Below are 20,439 nucleotides of genomic sequence, written 5' to 3'. Positions count from 1 at the left end.
AAAATGCTTGTCAAAAACATTGTAAATCATCCCCTAAAGAGCTCAAATACAAAACTTGTCAAAAAACAATGAAGATTTCCAACTTCGTCTAATCAAAAATGTCTGTAATCTATGGAAGACTGGTCGCTGACAGGAAGCAGGGAGGTGCCAACATCCCACTTCTGCTTTTCACTCACTAAAAATGGACTTAACAAAAATGACCTCCTGGAATTTACAAAAGAATAAGTCTGCTTGCTTTAGTCGGTGAGTGCTATTACAATAAACTTTATAAGCAACATATCTGTTTTTTAAACATTAATCTAAGTGCTGACTGAACTGTGTTACAGGTTGAGTTTAATAATAATGGAAAGCTGGATTCTGATTGTTCTGGTTGTAATGCCAGGTAAGGAAACACATTTTTTCTTAATAATGCTACTTTGACAATAAAAAATAAATACATTTAATACTGTCTCATTTGAGTTTTTAGTCATTTGTTGTCACTTTATTACCAAATGTTCAGTAAAGTTCTGTAACTCATTCTGATTATAATAATAATGACTGATGATAATGATAAAACACCTATTTTATTTTTCACTAAAGGTGTCTGGAGTGGGGACTGGAGGGTGACCTTCAAAGATCAATGTGCTTTAAGAGGGACATCTGTTGTTATAAAGTGTGAATATGACTATCCTTTTCCTCATATTGTTACTTCATATTCCTGGTCTAAATACCAGTCTGTATCTGGCCGTTGGACGCCTCTTTATCTACTCCCTTCACCCCCAAACCACTTTATATATGTAGGTGACCGCAGCAGTGACTGTAGTCTGAATATCAACAATGTGCAATATGATGATGTAGGATGGTACCATTTTAGTTTTGCAACAACATTCAACAGGTGGACAAGCAAACAGTCTGCTAAATTGGTTGTTAAAGGTAAAGTTTTTATTAAAAAAAAATATCTCTCCTGAATTGAAATGATTTGAATAAAATAAATATGTTTCTGTGTCTGGATCAGAGTTGTCCACGGTTGTGGAGCCAAGCACTGTGACAGAAGGAAAAACTGTCAGACTGACCTGTAGCTCAGGTTGTTCCACACAGACACCCATTGTCTGGTTCAGAGATGGACAACCAGTAACAAATCCAGTCTTCCTGGCCAGCAGAGAGGATGCTGGGCGGTACCACTGCGCTTTACGAGGACAGGAGACGGTCAGATCTGCCTCTGTGGTTCTGAATGTTCAATGTGAGTACACTACTAATACAAATAATAAACACCCAACTTTTTGACCTTTTTTCCCAGCAGACGTTCCTTTGTTATACTCAAACAGCCAAATGACAGTGTGACAGTAAGGCAGTATGCACAATATCAAGACCCTGACTTTTTAATTTGAATATTTACACCTGTGCTTTTCCTATGGCGACACGTCAGAATGTCTTCAGTGAAAAAGTTCTATTGCTGTATTAGAGGATGCAGATTTGAAACTTGTTTCCTCCCTTGTGTTCACATCTCCTTTTTTTGAATATAGTCAATTTATTAAGTGTTACTAAGAACGCATTTATTTCCGGCCTGTGTCGTAGAGATGTCATACTATTGTAAGATAAATATTAATAATAATAACAATGAAATCAACAAATAAGTTACAATACAATTTTGTATTTGTATTCACGCTGGAACATTCTCAAATCACAGCTTGTTTTTCTTTTTCTACCAAACTCCAATTTTCATCATCACATTGCTCATCAAAGTTAATTTGCTAATTTTGTGCTTAAACGTGCTTCTCTTCTCTCCATCAGATGCCCCCAATAATGTAAGATTGTCAGTGAGTCCATCAAGACGGGTCGTCAAAGGAAGCTCAGTGACTTTCAGCTGCAGCAGTGATGCCAACCCACCAGTGGCACAGAGTGGATACAGCCTGTTCAGGGACGGACAGTTTGTCAGTAAAGGACAAAGTCACACCATCGCTATCATCCAGCCCAACCACAGCGGACGCTACTACTGTCAGGCCTGGAATAATATCAGCCGGGGGGGCGCCAAATGGATAAACTCTGACGTGGTTAACCTTGATGTCCAGTGTGAGTGTGCTGAGATGTTGCACTGAGCAGTCTTGTATGTGTGTGTGTTGACTTGTTTCTCAGATTTTGCTGTGAATACCAGCTCAGACAAAAGATTCAGTTTTCATTCTGTGTTCAAAATTGATGTCATAAGATGTCATAAATTTATCAAGACTGAAGGAAAAATACACTGATGTTTTTTGTTAACTCTGAACACCCAACTATATGATATAACTGTGGCTTCAGTAGACTTTTAACTGACTGTCTTTCTGTCTGTGATCATGTGTCAAAATTTTCACCCATGACAGATTGTGAAAGCTTCAGGGGAAGGAAGTGATGGTATATTTTCAGAGCACAGTTGAAACATTGCAGGCTAATGAGTGCTCTAAACTTCAAGTGGCTCCTTGTGAGGCCTTAAAATGAAGGAATGTCAAATTGTGATCTTTATTCACAGGTTGTGGCATTTAGTTGTGAGCAGTGTAACCAAATAGTGATTTCCATGTCTCAGGCAGTATTTCACAAGCAAAAACAAAATATCTAAGAGAAGTCTGGAAATGTATATACTTTTGTGTTTTTTTCCTCTTTTACCTTTTCAATCATCTATTTTATTCCTCAAGTTTTCATGTGACCCCTCAGATTCACCTTTACTTCTCAACCAGGGGGCCCTTATTGATAGTATTACAAGAATAACTTTAGATTATTCTGAAATAAAACTTGCACTTTTTTTCAGACCATCCAATGAACATGACAGTTTCAATGGATCCAGCAAATGTTATGGAGGGCAGCAGTGTGAATCTGACGTGCAGCAGTGTAGCTAACCCTGCAGCTGATAGCTACACCTGGTACAAGATAACAGATTCTTCCAGCTCCAGCTCTTCTCCCAGCTCCAGCTCAGAGCTGCTGCAGGTGGGCTCAGGACAGGTGCTGTCTATTCCCTCTGTGGAGGCGTCCCACACCGGACTCTACCTCTGCCAGGCCAGGAACCGTCAGGGGGAGAACAACGCCACAGAGGTGCTGCTGACAGTGGGAAAGGACAATGGTTTGTGTCACTTCTCTATCAAAAGTATAATTGGTAGATTGTTAATTGTAATCGCATCTCATCTTTATCAACTACTGCTATATCTTAGCAGTTTCAACTTTATTTGAAGTTGAACGAGGCAGACATGCTTATTTATATCACATATTTCCAACCTTCCAACAGTAATCTAACTTTTTATGTGTTTCTTCACAGTCAGCCTGTCTGTCCAAGTCCTGTCTGGCATTGGAGTTGCCCTTTTTATGACTTTTTTTCTCCTTCTCCTTCTCCTTTCCTTCTGGTAAGTCGATGACACAGAGCGAGTGTGACTGACTGACTGATTCATATCATTATGTTAGCCACTGACCTAATGTACCTTCTTTAACATTCTTCCAGATGTGGTGTAACTTTGTTGATCTGTCATGCCTAGTGGTGTCATAGCTACATACTTAATTCATGATGCTACTTTTATCCACTTACTCCATGATTAGGTGTGACAAAGCTGTTATATGTTGAAAGAAGTTGCTTCATTTATTTTAACCTATACTGTGAGGAACAAATATGAATAATATTAACTTTTAGATTCATCAGTAAGTATTAGTATGCAGGCATTTAAAATTGCTTACAATCAAATGTATTGTTCTTCTTTTAGTTTTTTTCCATGTACTAATCATTTTGTGCTGACAAAGAACTGTGGTTAGTGAAAATACAGCGTGTGGTAACTTCTGTAAAATGTGACTCTGCAAGATTGAGCAACATGTAGGAAACTCCTGTTTCTCTTATATTTTTATTAATCTATTTTTGTCATCTTGATAGGATGAAGCAAAAGACTTGTGCAGAGAAGAAAGTGAGTACATCCAACTCATGAATTTTTTTAACCCTTCATTTAGGAATAGTGCAGCACTGACAAAAACCTTTAAATGGGGCATATAAATGACATTTTACATTTTTAGATCTGTTATAAAGAAATATGATGTATCTTTTTCAATATGAAGTATTATTTTTGATCTGTGGTTATTTCTGTATCGTTAATTTTTCATACTAACCTTAATTTCAATCTATTTTGCACAGTGATACGATACTGACACTGAGATTCTAGTTGAATTATAAGCACATGTAAAAGAAAACCTGTTGACTTCTGTTGTGTTACCTCCAGACTCCATTTGACTCGTCGTTTAGTGGAAGAGGCTCCACTTTTTCATCCAGTGAAGATCCATCAAACAGTGTTTATGTCAACATCCACAGGTTCCCGTCATCTCCTTCACCTGCTCCAGCTGCTCCGGACTTCACTCCTTCTTCACACAGTAACTCAAACAAAGAGCTTGATGTAAATGTGGAGCACAAACATGAATACTTAAACTACATCATTTCATTCACAACAATCAAATGTCTGCACATTTTCAATGAATTGACTCATCTCCTCTCAGGCCAACACTTCTCATGAAGCCGAGGTCACCTACTCAACAGTGACCATCAAACCCAGAAACCCCGGTCCTCCACGTCACAGGAAAAACAGCAATGCACCACAGGACTCCAGGTGGGTTTACTGTTCAAATGCTGACATATTGATAAAATTATGATCTGAATATCCTCTTGTCATCATTAGGAATGACTCATGTAGCAGGGTCCTCAGAAGACGTTGGCACTGCCCGGCTGCAGTTTGATTAATATTCATTAGTACTTTCATTTTCTCCTCAGGTCGGCAGCAGGAGAGAACGACAACTCTGTAATCTACGCTACCATCAATAAATCCAGCTGAGTCTGAGTTCATTATCAACAAGAGAACTATGGTGCTGTATTCTGTCATGTGGCTTCTTTCTCTTAAGACAGTAATGCAAGTTCAAAGATGAGTTTTTTTATGGGGTTTACATTGCAAACTTGGTGAATGTGCAATAATCTTGAAACAACTTTGCCTCCACAAGCATCAAAGGGTTTATTTGTTTATTTATGCTATTTATTACTGTTTTGCAAGTTTTTGTAGTAGTTTGTACAGTAATACTTACTGAACATCAATGTAAATATTAGATTTTACCTAAAATATTTTTGATACACAAAAGGTAAAATCCTGTTTTAATGTATTGTTTTCAGCAATTATATAAAAGTTTCGGTCTTTATTTCTTTTCAATGTGTCTTGGTTACTGTATACTACAATATAATTATTGTGTACTGCTGTCTGTACAGAAAATATTAGAAATGTATAAAATAAATGTGGTGTCTGCAAACAATCACTTTGGAAGTTATTTTTTAATTGAGGCTTTATTTCAATACAATACTAAAGTACAAATTTACATTTTACATATAGCACTACAGTCTGTGAAATGTTTATTTATCTAGTACACATTGTTGTAAATGTACATACATTCATATTATTTCACTGTTACTGAACAGTATGGGACTATTGGGAGTATTTTTTGAGTCTGCTTGGTCAGAATGGACTCAATTTCTCTTGTGTGGATCCAATAAAAAATACTTTAAATTCACTTTTAAGTCACCGTCTTGTAAAACAAATGAACAGGAGTATATACGCCTCTTTCATCACAACCATACAAGTAAGCAACGATCCGAAGCTTAACACATTGCTGAAATGATTTTTGTGGTTCATGTTAAATATGAGGGGGGACAGCACTTCTAATAGGCTATATAATACTATACTCATGGGTGAGTAATTCCAGGTAAGGGTCTTTTCTGAGAGCGTGATTTGGGTTTTTATTGCACTGTCGGCATTAAGATTTTCAGATCATCTCGACATCTATGACATAGCTAACATAAAAACATCCTACATAAAGAAGACATTGACTTATATTTACAAACAACAAAATACTGATTCTGAATATGAACGTCATCTTCACCAGTTCATCTTAAACATGCGAGGATTTGATAAAGATACAACTTGTACGGATAATTATTCATCACAGTCAAGCTATTGCATATAAAAAACATGACATGTATCACACAAGTAAGACTTTAATTATAAAATGAGATACCTACTCTGTGAAAAAATTAATTGTGTGTAATGTGTTGTAATCTTTCAATAAGAAAACTTGTCAGGATTTGTCATATAATAATACATAAAGTAGCGATATTTTCATAATTGTCTGAAAACTGCTGAGGCTCCACATGATTGTGATGTTTATTATAAATCAAAAGAGCAGTCTGCTCTCACAGTGTCTCGTTCTGTGCTCTGGTATCAGGAGGTCTGACACTAAAGTAACTGACTCATGTGGAACTTAATCCTGACAAATATCTTCATGATGAGTTTGATTCTCTTACATTAACAATATGTAGCTCATAATTTATAATGACAGTTATTTGATCTTTGTGAATTCTATGGATATAAATAGTACCACGACTGCACAACTCTTTTTTTTTTTTTAAATCAATATTTAACTTCATACTGTTCAACTCTGTGCTCATGACTTCTCTTAAAGGTGCAATATATGACAGTCAGCCCCAGTAGATGTCGTACTAGCACCAGCATCTGTGACCAAAACAAATGTGTGAGTCGTTTGATCAATAAAGTTAGGGAGAAAAAGCCCCTGAACACACAGCTCACGAAACTCTGAACAAACTGTGAAACTAGGCAGTTCTCATCAAATATGGATCCACTGGATTAACTGTTAGTGCATTGCCTATTTCTGTCTTAAATGTTTTCACAAACATATTTAGTGTACTGTTTTAAGCAGGCTTGTGACATGGCCACCATGCTGGACATGGGTGCAGAGAACATGGAAGGACTCACGTCCTAATATGCACACGCGGCCGGAGCAGCTATCATAACACAGAACAGATAAGCTGTAATTACAACACACACAGAGGGAGTGTGGCCATTACTCCTTTATATCTTTATATAGAAAATAGATGTTTGCTGACATCTAGTGGGGCTAAATGTCATATATTGCAAGGTTATCCATTTAAGGAGTAAGATATTGGTACACATTTAACAATGGTACAAGAAAGTTAAATCCTCAGTTTTAGGTAAGTAGACGAATCTAGAACCATGATAAGAGGGGGGCATCACAGGCTTTCATCCCCCTATTGTTGCACCCCCTGATGACATCTACAGGGTTTGTCCTTATTGTCATCCAAGAGTGGAAAAAATAGAAACGCGGCTGTAGGAATCTCATGTCCGAGCCATTTTGTGAACCCCAAGTGAATTGTTGTAGTTCTGCAGGAGAGAGATGAGAGAAAAAAAGTCACAAGAAGAAAAGTATAGAAAATATATATTTGAATGTGTCTTAGAAATGTCTCGTGAGGGTTTACACATAACATACAAGAAAATCAGGAAAACAACAACATACTGTAAAGAAACAGTCAAATAAAGAGCATCAGGTATCTCACCCTCATAGCTGTAGATATCCAGGGCAGAAATCTTGATACTCTGGTGTACACACCAGGCTTCTTTGCCATGGCGCAGCCTGTTCCCCAACTCACCACCCCCAGCAGACGATATCGAGTGGCCTTAGACAAGCAGTCGTCTGACACAAAAGGGCCACCGCTGTCTCCCTGAAACAACACAGGATTATTAGTGGATAACAAATTATCATTAACCATCCACTTTATGTGAGCATTCTCAGAATTAAAATGAACAGGGGTGTAATGACATGTAGGTAAATGCACTGGACACACGTACTGTAGGCATCAGATTAATTTAAGAGGACAGTCTCACACAAGAAAATGTCAAGATGTTACAGCATCTCATTTATAAACCCATACACACACACACTGCACACACTTACCTGGCAAGCATCAGTTCCTCCTTTTTCATAACCAGCACAGAACATACTGGTGGTGATCTGGTTGTCATAGTAATCAGGAGCGTTACAGACAGCATCACTGATGATAGGGACATTCGCTTCCTGGAGAACATCAGCTAGATGACCTGAGAGTCAAGAACATCAAAGCAGTTAAAAACAACGACCTGCACTGAGGTACAAGCACAATTTCATGTTAAACTACAGTATGAGCTGTTGTGGTTTGTTGTAATGAGCAGAACACCGACTTCATTAAGAACAAAATACAACTACAGCTCATATCAAAGAAGTCAAAGAGTAATCCACAGGTCATTATCTGCAGTGTGTTACAGTAAAGCTGTAATGATACATAGACTCACCATAGTATCCTACGTTTCCCCAGCCGGTTACCGTTCCCATCTGTCCATCTATCACTCTTTGACCATATGCTGGCAGGCAAATAGGCTGGATGTATTCTACACAGCACACATACATTTGCATGAAGCACACACATGTCTATAAACACCACCACTTGCAATTCAATGTGTGTCTGTTTGTTTGTGCCACAGAAAGCAAAGAACAGAGTGAGATACAGACAGATAAAGCAGCTCCAGGTTGTGTGTTTGTGTACCTGCAGCAACAAATATGACTAACACTCAACCACCCATTCAACCTTTGACTCTATATCACTGTTTTTCTCCAATAAAAGTCATTCTGTGCTTGTAGTTATGAATGCCAACCACTAGAGGTCAGACACGACTACAGTATACAGTGTATTGCATTGGCAAACTTTATATGTTAATCAATCAGCATTTAATCAGCACTAATTAACAATGCATAAACACTAACTACATTATAAAGTATCACCACATTTTCAAAGGTGACAGTAAAACAACTTTCTCTAAATATGTGCCTATAACTCATTTAGAAATGTCTAATGTAGATATCTATGAAACTCTCTCTGCCCCTGACTAAAGAACATATCTGTGGAGCAAAATGCTGGAAAAATCTAATCTTAAACGCTGGTGTAGATCACACTTTGTAATTCCCCTCATCTTTTCCCTTGCATTAACAGATTACAGTAAGATTACAGTGGATGACAGATGACCTTTACAGGAATTACTGTATTGCTCTCATCATTAGAGTGAGGATCATTTACGAAGGGGGGCCTGAGAGGACAGACAGAGAGCATGAGAGACAAGGGGAACCTGTGGTTATATCCTGTCAGTCCTGATGTATTAATGTTGGATAAAAAGGACTTTTGTCCTGTTGACTCTAATCTAAGAAACAGGAAACCAAAAGCATGCAAAATACCTTGATGACTGACTCTCCTTTTCTTTGCTTCCTCATCTGTTATCAAAGTCATCATGTGATCAATTACCCTGTGTGTGTGTGTGTGGACAATGAATATATGTGCATGTCTGTGCCACTGGGTCTTACCATTGAAGGTGAGTGGTTGGGTGAGGGCCAGTACAGCAATGTCCCTGCTGTTGTCATCAATGTTAGCATCTACAAAGGGAAGGTAGCTGCTGTGGTAAACGATGGTTTTCACCTCCGCCACGTTGGCATTGACTGGTTTATTGTAGATGGAGCCCAGCAGCACACGCCAGCGATTAACAAACCGATACCGTCTAATATAGAAAGAGGCAATACACAGTGATATTCTACAAGTTTTAAAGGCTTTTTCAGCTTTTGCACACATGCACCATCCTAAACACAGATGGTCATATTTAGACGAGAGCAATCTGATAATGACAGTTCCTGATGATGACAAACAGTATGTGTAGCACAGACAATGATGATATAAATACAGTAATTAACATTAACAACAAATGTAAGATGTTATGAAATCCTCAAATTTGTCCATTATGTTCTTAAAAGTCAACTTTAGCTTACGTATAAAATCCAGATCAGTCACTTACTCGGGGAAGCAGTGAGCTGCAGAGACAATCCAGCGGTTGGAGATGATGGATCCTCCACACTGATGAACTCCATCATACTGCAAGCTGACCTGCCAGGGCCAGCTGCCCTGCCTGGCATCCACACCACCAACTATACGGTCTGCCGCAAAACTACGCCTGCCACAATCTGTCAAGGTAGAGAGGTTGAACAGAGATAGGCAGATAAAGCCAAGGCAGATAAAGTAAGAGGGGGAGAGTCAGAGGAGAAAATCACAGAAGTAAGGGGAACTAAAGGTAACAGACTTCAGGCTTGTGAAAACACTCAGCACGGAAGTTTAGGAGCATTACAAGCCCTGAATGTGGAGAGAGATGAGAGGTGGGTGTAAGGTGGTGAAGTTTAAAGTGTGCCAGTGTGTCAGACAGAGTGAGTGTGGATCTGGGCTCATGTCTTACCTTGGCACAACAGTTTGAGAACCGCCCTGCTCTCACAGTCACTGAAACAAAGAAAGAGAGTTAGCAACAGCCTGACAGAGAAAAGAAAACATCCAATCTGAGTTTAAGTCACTGTTTGACTTTCTCTTTGTTAACCGAGTAGATGAGTGAAAGACAACTAAGAGGAGCAACAGAGAAGACAGTGTAGTGAAAGGTTATACTGCTTCAAGGATCAAACGGACAGGTGTTTGTTACCATGGGAACAATGAGTCTTTGATTTTCTTGCCGTAGCTGAGCTCTTCCTGTCTGACGCAGAAGAACTCGCCACCGTCTCCACTGGCCTCTGGCACTGATATGACTGAGAAATTAACAACACTGAAACAAACACACACACAGTTAAGTTCTGTATCATACTGCGCTGCCTGAAAACACTGTGACAGGATTTTAAAACTATCTCACCTGACAAAGCCCACTTCCTCACAACTGATGCTAGCTAGCAGCTCATTGGCTGACGAGGAACACACCTGACGCCACCGCCTCTGGGCGGAGTCAAAGACTCTGAGACGCTGGTCAGGAGAATTTACCTGGACTGCAAAGGGTAATATCAAGATTTTAGTCCTTTTAATGTTACTTTACATTGATAATTTCTCATCTGCATCTGGACCTCAATTTGCATCATTTCTGCATATTTCTATCATTCAAGTAAGCGCAGCATTTAATAAAGAAAATTATGAAAATCCTTAAAATTTCCGTCTAATGTGAAGAAATCTTTTTTTATGAACAAAGTTCTGAACAAAACTAATATTATTCTGCTTACCACTAAACTAATGGAACCAAAATCCTAACTTTTTGTATTGGAGGTAAAATATGTAATTCACAATTAGGCAGCATTTTTCTTGTTATATTACCACTTTATACATTTCATGCTGTGAATGAATTATCCTCGTGATATATGGCATTTATTACACTCTACACTATTACCCTGTCCACTGTTACTCACCATCATAAAGTCCTGTGTCTTCTTCCATTGTGCAATATGTAACTGCAGAAGGGGAATAAGAAAAACAGCAGCCACTTATTGAGAATAATGCAATGTTTGAATGCAAATTATCAAAGATTTAGAAATATGAAATATTGAAATTTTTCAAATTTTAGATTGTGACAACTGAAAACATTAAAAACGTATTTAAATATCAGAAACAACTCATTTTAGTCATAACATACGTTTGACAAAAATATGACAAAAATGTACGTGTGTGTAGTCTGACATGTGGTCTGACCTACGGCCCAGGCTGCTGCTCCAATGGCTCCCAGGGTCATCAGCATCACGCACACTCCAATCACACGGCACGGGGTCAACACACAGGTCAGCGAGATTCCCCTGCTCCCTGCACACACACACACACACACACACACACACACACACACACACACACACACACACACACACACACACACACACACACAAATGTATTTACACACATTTGACTCTATGTACACACAGACAGAGACACAAACATACACATTAAAACATGCATACATGCAAGGGCACATAGACTGGCTTTTAAAATGTAACTATGAATGAATATGTCTGTCTGTACATATGTATGTATGTGGGTCCTTTGCATATCTGGAGAACTGTTCATCCAATTGGCTGTACACTTGGCAGGTGTACTGCTGTGGAGCCAAGAACGTGCAGTGTCAAAGGTTGTTGCAGTTTGAATGTGCAACACATTAATATTTATAATATAATATGAATATGTTTATTTTACAGCAGGGCAGGGCTCCTACAGTCTGGCTGAGTGTGACAAATACCCACACCCAAATCTGTTAAATTCCCCAAAAAATAAGAATGAGAGTTGTCTGCACACCTATTGGCAGTAAAACAGGCCAATAGGTGTGCAGACACTTTTGATTGTCAGCAGAATCAACAAATTGAGGGCTATTAACTGCTTCTACAGTTCAACCTCAGTTTAGTCTCACTAATGAAGTTTCTGTCTGTCCATTTAACTGATCAATACCCCCATTTTAACTAGTATCTTTGTCAATGTATACATATATGGGTTTTTGATAAATAATAAGCAATTCAGCAGTTCTGAGCAAGCATGTTTGTAACAGGTTCTGCGCTAGTTACATAACAACAGAGGAGGCTGCTTAGATGATGAAATCAAAAGAGTAAATATTACTGAAGTAAACTGTGTTCTTCCTCACATTCATACATTCCCATGGATGTTTGACAAAATTATGCATGGTAAACATTCAGACAGCTAGTGTTTCATTTTTGCTTTTTTTTGGACTCTTAAGCCAGCCTACAACAAACATCAGCACCATGACCGCTGTCACCACACTGTCCCAATGTGAGGGGCATAACATCACATGTCCTGGCACAGACTGAAAAGTACAAATGGCACTGATTAGATCAATAGTCTGAAGTCTAACATTTCTCCCCAAAGCCAGAACAAACTCTTAAACTAGGATATAGTGCCATGGCTGTCCTGTGTATCATCTGTTCTGAGCAGAGTTTGTCAACTTGACCCAAAACTCAAAAAGTTAATAAACATTTTGCACTGCAGACAATTTGACATATAACTGGAATAGCACAGGTGCAACTAATAACATTAACAATGGTTTAATTCTCTTTTGGTGTGCCAGCTTCAGGGGCCTGGTGTTGTGCATACTGGCTTACTCACATGGTTTGGAGTTTTATGATGGTTATGATAGAACAAAACTGTATTTAGTCTTGTTAGTTATGAGATGAGATGAGGAGAGAAGAAAAAAAAACGCAAACGCTACTGAGCAAACAAAAATTATCTTTGTATGTGAACTGTCAGCCTGCCAAGCAGATCCCGACCCTTATCATTGAACACAGCTTAGTTTATTTCATTTCCCATCACCAACCACTTTACACCATCATTATCATCACTATCAATGTTAGAGCAACAGTGCACACAAAAGCAGGAAGCTAGTGTTCCAACTTTTGACACAGACCGATTGGGTCAGGTAACATGAAAAGTTACATCATGATATCTGTTTATTTTAATGGGAGAGGGTCATTTTTTTCATTTTGCAAGGCTATATGTCATGTCACACACATGCAAAAGTGATTATATTGCTGAATATATCCATTTCAAGGTTCTGCACACCCACACAGGTGTTTTCAGTTATTATGGCAGAAGACTTCTGACCAAGTTGAGGTTGGATGAAGCTGCAGTATGATGGGAATTGTGGGAGGTCATGAAAGACGTCACAACATAAGATAAATGAAGGTGTTAGTTGTCTCACCCTAACAAATGCAACACAACTATTAGACGAATTAGCAGATACTTTGCAGGAAAACCACATCAATCAGGTGTTACTGATATCATTAACAATGGCTCTGGTCTATTCTAAGTGCGAGTAAGTCATGTGACAGTGTGACAGCATGCATGAATATGAAGCAGATATATGCAATTCAGCCATTATTCATTTCATTCTTCACTCCTATGTTGTTCCTGTCAAAATATCTTCTGTGAAAAAGACCTGTGTAAGAGATGTCAACCACGACAAACTGTACACACACTCACACGGTCCTTATAAAAGACATATTCAGGCAAAATAAGCTAAAACTTCTGTGTGGGTGACAGGTATAAATCACAGGTGTTAGTAATAACATTGACTATGCACAATAGCAGGACCCTGGAACTGTAACACCTACATTGAAAGCAGCATCGTTAATGTTATTAATCACACCTGTGTCTTTCCAGCTATGACATGTCAAACACCTGTTGGGGTAACGAGTTGAACCTAGGCCGTTCAAGACTTTTTTGTGGCCACATGTTAGACTGAGCTGTCTTTCCTTCCTAATACATTTGAAAATGATTATATGTTTTTTGTTTATTCCAAATAAGAGGCGTTTGTTTCTGTAGTTAGTGGTGATTAAAAGAACAGCATGTTCTGTTCTGTCAGTGGATTTTCTGTTCCTTGCAATGCATTAGATAATCAGGACTGCAACAGTGCTACCACCCAACAGCGTGCCAGGAAACAACTGGAGATACTGTAAGTCTGTAAGCGTCCGCTACCAAGTTGGTCAAAACACTCTGAATGCCCTGTTTCCTTCCTGGCTCTGTTTCCCTCCCACATGTTCCCTGCTCTCTTACACTTCCACCTTTCTTACTGACTGACGCAAGAACTCTGAAGAATTAATTAAAACTAAACTAAAATACATTTATTTTAGATTTAAAAGTAGTTAATGTAGACAATAACACTTTTTGTTAATAGGTAAGTAACATGTTTTTTTTGTGTAGAACTGAAACAACTAGTTGCATCATTATTGACAAATCAAATTTAGAAAATTAATGGAAATATTCAGCTGTTTTTTTGTTACCATCATTAAAATGAAATCAATAATGAAAATAATTGTTATTTGCAACCATACTTTCATAGATCTGTGACTACGTGAGGCCAATAAAAATGAAAATGGACATGAGGTGACTGTTGCCCTCTCTTCCACACATACATACAACACCAGTTATTGAGGGGGCATATTTAGATCTGCTTGAAAGCTGGATGTCTGGATGCAGAACCACAACAATCCTACACAGTTACACATAGTCAGTTTAGCCCACTCAGATGAATATTTCTGAGTCCTGTCTACTGATCAGAGGAAGTAAACGGCTCAGGACTGACAAGGACACAGTGTTGTTCAGAGCGCTGCTCTGTCCAACAGTTGCTGCATTTCTACTTAGTAATCAAAGAAACTTGATAGCTGTGTAGACCTGCTGATCCAGTGACCTTCTTCTCTATCTCTTCACATCTGCTCCCTCCCTCTGCACCAAAACCTCTCACTGACTGCATTTACCTTTTACATGGCTCTCCCTGGTTAATATTTCTCTTCCTTTCTGTCTCTTTCCTTCTTTGTGCCTCATTCCTCTTCTTCTTCCGTACCTGTCCTCTCTTTCTCCTCCTTCCCTTAGGCTTCAAACTTCCAATCAACACGATAATGGTATTATTGTTCCTTGGATTGTAAAATTGTGATTACCAACCGGACCCAAAATATGAAAAAAAGACAAAGCAAATGCAGACAGAAAGAAGTAAAACTGTGAAATAAGATCAGACATACTATCAGAGGGACATTCCAGGCTTGTGTTCATTCTTACTGATTGTGGTTTCCAGGAAATGCCCCAATCACACTGCAGAACAGAACAAGCGCTTTATTGTGTCCACTTCTACCTGAGACCACCTTCCCCTCCCGTGTGTGACTCTATTATGAGGTATGGTTCTTCTACAATCACAAGTATTTCATGGTGTGGTTTAGGTTGCAGTTGGTGGTATGTGAGGTATCTGAGATGTTAGTGCAGATATAACACCAATTATATTATAGAAAGGTTTGAAAACAGATACTGTTAATTCACCTACAATAGAAGAAAACTAACAAGCATCATACATTCAAGCATTGAGTCACAATGTAGGGGTGACATGATAGTAAGATCAGCACACATGATTTCTGTAAGACAAGTCCAACACATTTCAGCTTTTGCTTCAGTCATAATCTTCTCTTTGAAATCCATTACATGATTATTGCAATTTGAACAGATTACTAGATCAAAACTACTATGATCTATATATTATGTTTAACTAAAATATTTATTTTCAACAGATAATCATAAAGCCATTGTTGTTGTATTGTTGAAATATGTTACAATACAGACCACATGATTGACCTGGTAGTTTGCTGCTATGGTCATAGCATGACTGGCATCAGACATAAGAATGAATCATCAGTTTTATGACTACTTTGAACCATTCACCTGATCATAGTGTACACATTTTATTTTTGGGTTATTTCTATCCTCTTTCTCCATGAGTAAAGTGACCAGCAAAGTGGAAAAAGGGTTACTCTGTCATGACTCATTCTCAGGGATGTTGTGGGATACACTTAACTTTGCACGCATTACGCCTTTCCACAGAAGCACCTCACTGGTGGGCGAAGAGAAGCAGCTGTATACCAGATGAGACACGCAAGCGCCAAACCAAGCTCGTCAACACAGCCTGTATTTAGAAAACAGTTCCTTTTGGCCATCCACATCTGCCAAAATTTCAACTAGATTATAATTAATCTGACATTAAATACGCACAACATAATATATTTTTAGAAATGTATTTTTCTTTTGTCAGCAGGATATTTCTAGACTAAACTAATAGGCTAATATTTGATGTAACAGATCTACATAACTGCCAAAAAGGTTTCTCAAAGTGTTCTGATAAACTGTAACTTCATGAAAAAAACTTTTCCACAGACTTATAAATAGAAACAGTGACTCATAGGTCATTTCTGTGAGGTAGTCTCTGTTCCTCTGTGGAGAATCCTCTGAAACTATTCTTTATCACACCAGTGTTCGTATGGGTTGATCTGGTAAAATAATTTATACTCAAGGTTTGCTTTCTAGCTTTCCAGAGCTTCCAATCATATCGCACAGTTTTCATCAGCGGATAAAGTTTGCTTTGTTGTCATGAGGTTTGATGTGTGAGCTCAGTAGCTGTTAGAATTTCATCAACAGTGCTTTTAGGACTTATTATCCATATTAGGTTAAAGTTAGACATGAAATGTAATTCCTGACAGTGGAAATATGGGTTTCACCCCAGAAAAAGTTCACTTACTACTTTTTTTATGTTAGGCTAATGTTTATAAGGTCCCCTGATTCACCTCACATCTCTATGCAGAGTCAGCATATATTATCCTTTGTCCTCTTAGAAAGACAGACATTTGGACTTTAGGAAACACATTACTATATACTGGTCAACTGAAAACAGTGATGGGCTTTAAACCAATATATATATATATGTTCATTCCAATTTTAAATAGGAAAAAGGGGGTTTGAGAATGTATACTGAAGACTGTTATTCCTGAGTGGACTGAATTGAACACAGGTGCAGTAAGAGGGGGATAAAGCAAAGATAAAAGTGCAGAAAAACAAGGAGACCTCACACACACAGTTGAAGACCCAGCAGAAGCCGTGACTCATACTTGTAGTGGTTGTCATAGCTGAAAAGTAAAAATAAACAGATGTACTAGCTGGATTAAACAGATGTGTGTAACAGGAGCGTTTGTGTGTGATCATGTGTATTAGTGTTTCCCTGCTTGTTCGGACATGTATGATGTATAAGCATGTCATGATTAAGGTAAACGGCTTGTTTCTGAAAATAGATGATGTCACACCCAATCTTAGAGCATACATTAGGTGCACAACATAAGCCACACCGTATGAGTCACTCCTGGCTGGACTCTGAATGTTTCTGATTCTCTTGTAATTATACACACTAAAGACACAGAGTGCTTTACTGCATCTGGGTGGACTCCCTTCAGCCGAGCAACAGGAACTACATAACCAAACATCTAGCAGACCATGTTCAGACACAGAAGCAACAGGGCCCAAAGACCAAGAGGACCTACTGACAAAAATGACAGAAGATATGGGGATGATGTCAATTTGAATCTGAGGATAATTTCAATTTATGAGAGACTACTGGCTTCTTCGTTGTGCCAGCATTCAACTTGTCCCTGATACAAGGTAGGTAGTCTCTGTACTGTTATCTGGTGGGTTTAGGTGATAAAAACAAATTAAGGATAAGTTAGAATTAGTTAAGTTAGAGTTAGAATTTTAAAGATGTTATTCTGGAGAAAAAAGTTGTAACATTATTCCAAAGGTAGGCACAGGCTCTTCACTCACTACAGGAGTTTTTCAGCATCTTCATATGTTTCACAGTACACACTGACATAAGTGCTCTCTAGCAGCAGTGTGATACTCTTATCTGTAATTCCATGACAGCACTGTATAATTTGCTCATTGGGAGCCATAAAGCTGTGAAACTTTGGCCCATTACTTATCACAACAACACCTCATTACAGCTGATGCCAAGTATCAGGGAGGCAGACATGGATTGTCTGGTTTCCTTTTAAATGTACAGTCCCACTGATGCTGATGGAATAAGGTACAGTAAGAGAACTTTAAATTGACTATTTGTTTTTGATGCTGTATATAGTATAGGAAAGTACATTTAATGTAGTGTTGCAATGCAGTGTAAGTTACAGCAGTATGATGGTGAATAGTACTATCTCCTCTCTTACCACAAAATGTATAGATGTGGCAAAAAAAATGTGTCTGAAAACAGCACATTACCTGCTGCCATGTAAGCTTTAACAAATCAGAAGGCAGAGAGATGATGTATGAAAATCACTTTCACATTCCTACTTTGGTTACAACTCAGAAATATAAGTACATGTAAATAAACTATAAATGTGTGTACTTTCAGGCTGAAAGACAAACCTCAAAAATAAATCAAGAGAACATCAGAGGCACAACCAGCCAGTTTTGAGCACACTAGTTAATGGTTAACTGTCAAGTGGACTGATGTCTGGTCCCAAATACAGAAAACAGGCAGTCTGACCAGCACAGCATTTGGTGTGTGTGTGTGTGTGGGAGGAGGTGGGGGGTGGTATGTGATATGAGCACTCACCCATCTTCCCCTCTGTCAGAACTTTCTCAGCATACATCTGTGTAGAGTAGGAGGAAGAGGTTGACCATAGACAATAGGTCCTCCTCCTTTCTTCTCTCTTTGATTCCTCGGGCAGGTGGTCTAAGCCCTCACCAATCCCTTTTGCCTGTTAAAATAATACTGTGTGTCATACTGGGAGATACATGAACTCCTTTTTTCAGTACTTTTTTCCAAGACATATACACAGAAAGACAAATGAAAGACAATACGAAGTATTACTATAGATACTCACTATACTTATAAATACACAGTTACTAAGTAATATTACTTTCTTTGGATAATATTATGAATATTTTTACTTGATGTGCCCTAAAGGTTCCATCAGATGTAGAGCTACAGGGATTAGTCAATTAATCAATTAGTTGATCAAAAGTTGGTCAAAACAATTGACAATTGATTTCTCATTTAGGTAAATTTTAGAGATTTTATGTTTTTTAAATATGAAAATGTGTGCTTTCCTTGGTCTAACATATTTATTTTGTGCTGTTTATTGGACAAAAGACATTTAATGATGCCTCTAGAACATTGTGATGGGCATTTTTCAGTTTTCTGATACTTAATGGATTAAACAAAGACTCGATTATTCAATAAAATAACTGACAGATTAATCGATATTGAAAATAACTGTTAGTTGCAGCTGTGATCAGGTGTTTGTTTCAGAGCAGCAAACAAACACAAGACCCACCCAATGAAGGGTCCACCCTAAAGTCTGGTCTACTCTTAAATTGTCACTCTAACTAATTATGTCTGAGATGGAAAACTGATACTTAAAAATACAAATGTATTAAGTCTCCATGAGAATTAACTATACTAATTGAGCTACAATTGCGTCTTAATTCTATATAAACAAGTTCTTGATTACACCAGAGAAGTCTGACTGCTGGTTTAATTAATCATCAGCAGAGGTTAAACCAGTATTCACTGCTCTGTAAACAGCAGACATGAAGTCATATGACACCACTGTAAAGCCTTCTGTCATTTTAGAAAAGTTTTGTCTTCTGTAGTATTATATCAATATACATTATAATATAGGGATACTAAAGTTTCATTGTTGCGGTGATATTTGCAGCTTATAAACCCTTTACACTCCAAAGGTCTTGAGACAGAGATGATTAATCAAGTTCAACGGACCAAAGGACATTAAAAGCTTCAGCACGATAATCTAGGCTGGAATAATTCCATTGCCTCTTTTTTAATAAAATGTTTCATTTCAAGCAGAAACTTAGTTTTAATTCCCTGCAGCTCTGCAGCCTATTCTATGTATAGTAAATAACAATGGAAACATGACAACAAAGCCAAGCTACCGATAACTTTTCAGACATTCCATAAAACTAAACAGCTAAAGTAGATGTTTAATAAAGTGACTCACCTGTCTGCAGCAGGTGGAGTCGTGGCCTTCCTTCAGGGAAAATGTCTTCTTTTTTTAGTCCACTGTTAATAACAGAAGAAAAAACTTCTATGTTGATGTTAGACGACAATACTGATGAGACGACGGCACAGATAAATCCCAGTTTTTTTCAGTAAATCCTTGTTTTGTTCCTTTCACAGGTTACTGACCCCGAGGAAGAAGTGGAAAAAAGGTAGCCAAGTTTTCAGCGACAGTTTTTTTCAGTCTTTCCTTTCAACCAAAACCTCCGGCGCCCGCTTCTAATAAAAAAAGAGAGAAACATTTGGAAGAGTGGACAAAAGTGGGACAAAGTTTGTAAAAGTTTATCCCAAGTTTCTCGCTGTATGTGTGTGTATGTGAGAGTGTGTATGTGTGTGGTCGCCCTGTGAGCGGCCAGCTGCGCAGAACAGAGGG

General features: G+C 38.2%; 2 protein-coding genes and 1 long non-coding RNA gene across 3 annotated transcripts; 2 read left to right on the top strand and 1 right to left on the bottom strand.

Moving 5' to 3' along the window:
* The first annotated feature begins 220 nt into the window (after positions 1-220).
* LOC133983747 (uncharacterized) lies at positions 221-1,513 on the top strand. The gene is made up of 3 exons (XR_009925383.1): positions 221-243; positions 327-382; positions 580-1,513. It is a non-coding gene; the product is annotated as an uncharacterized LOC133983747 (long non-coding RNA).
* A 43-nt stretch (positions 1,514-1,556) lies between these two features.
* Positions 1,557-5,196, top strand: LOC133983362 (carcinoembryonic antigen-related cell adhesion molecule 5-like). The gene is made up of 8 exons (XM_062422428.1): positions 1,557-1,569; positions 1,771-2,049; positions 2,759-3,067; positions 3,260-3,344; positions 3,860-3,890; positions 4,200-4,370; positions 4,471-4,580; positions 4,742-5,196. Exons 1-8 carry the CDS (start codon positions 1,557-1,559, stop codon positions 4,800-4,802), a joined length of 1,059 nt encoding a protein of 352 aa, XP_062278412.1. The 3' UTR covers positions 4,803-5,196.
* A 72-nt stretch (positions 5,197-5,268) lies between these two features.
* On the bottom strand, positions 5,269-20,423 carry hpn (hepsin). The gene is made up of 13 exons (XM_062422921.1): positions 20,008-20,423; positions 18,600-18,744; positions 11,387-11,494; positions 11,107-11,148; positions 10,566-10,695; positions 10,362-10,481; positions 10,128-10,168; positions 9,696-9,861; positions 9,214-9,404; positions 8,154-8,249; positions 7,780-7,922; positions 7,382-7,546; positions 5,269-7,208 (listed from the first exon to the last, which is right to left on the bottom strand). The coding sequence occupies exons 2-13, from the start codon at positions 18,634-18,636 to the stop codon at positions 7,164-7,166; spliced, it is 1,284 nt and encodes a 427-aa protein (XP_062278905.1). The 5' UTR covers positions 18,637-18,744; positions 20,008-20,423; the 3' UTR covers positions 5,269-7,163.
* Between the last annotated feature and the right edge of the window lie 16 nt (positions 20,424-20,439).

The sequence above is a fragment of the Scomber scombrus genome, chromosome 7 (genome assembly GCF_963691925.1).
Source record: "Scomber scombrus chromosome 7, fScoSco1.1, whole genome shotgun sequence".
NCBI lineage: Eukaryota > Metazoa > Chordata > Actinopteri > Scombriformes > Scombridae > Scomber > Scomber scombrus.
The sequence above is the reverse complement of the archived record's forward strand: the minus strand, read 5'-3'. Positions and strand labels throughout refer to the sequence as shown.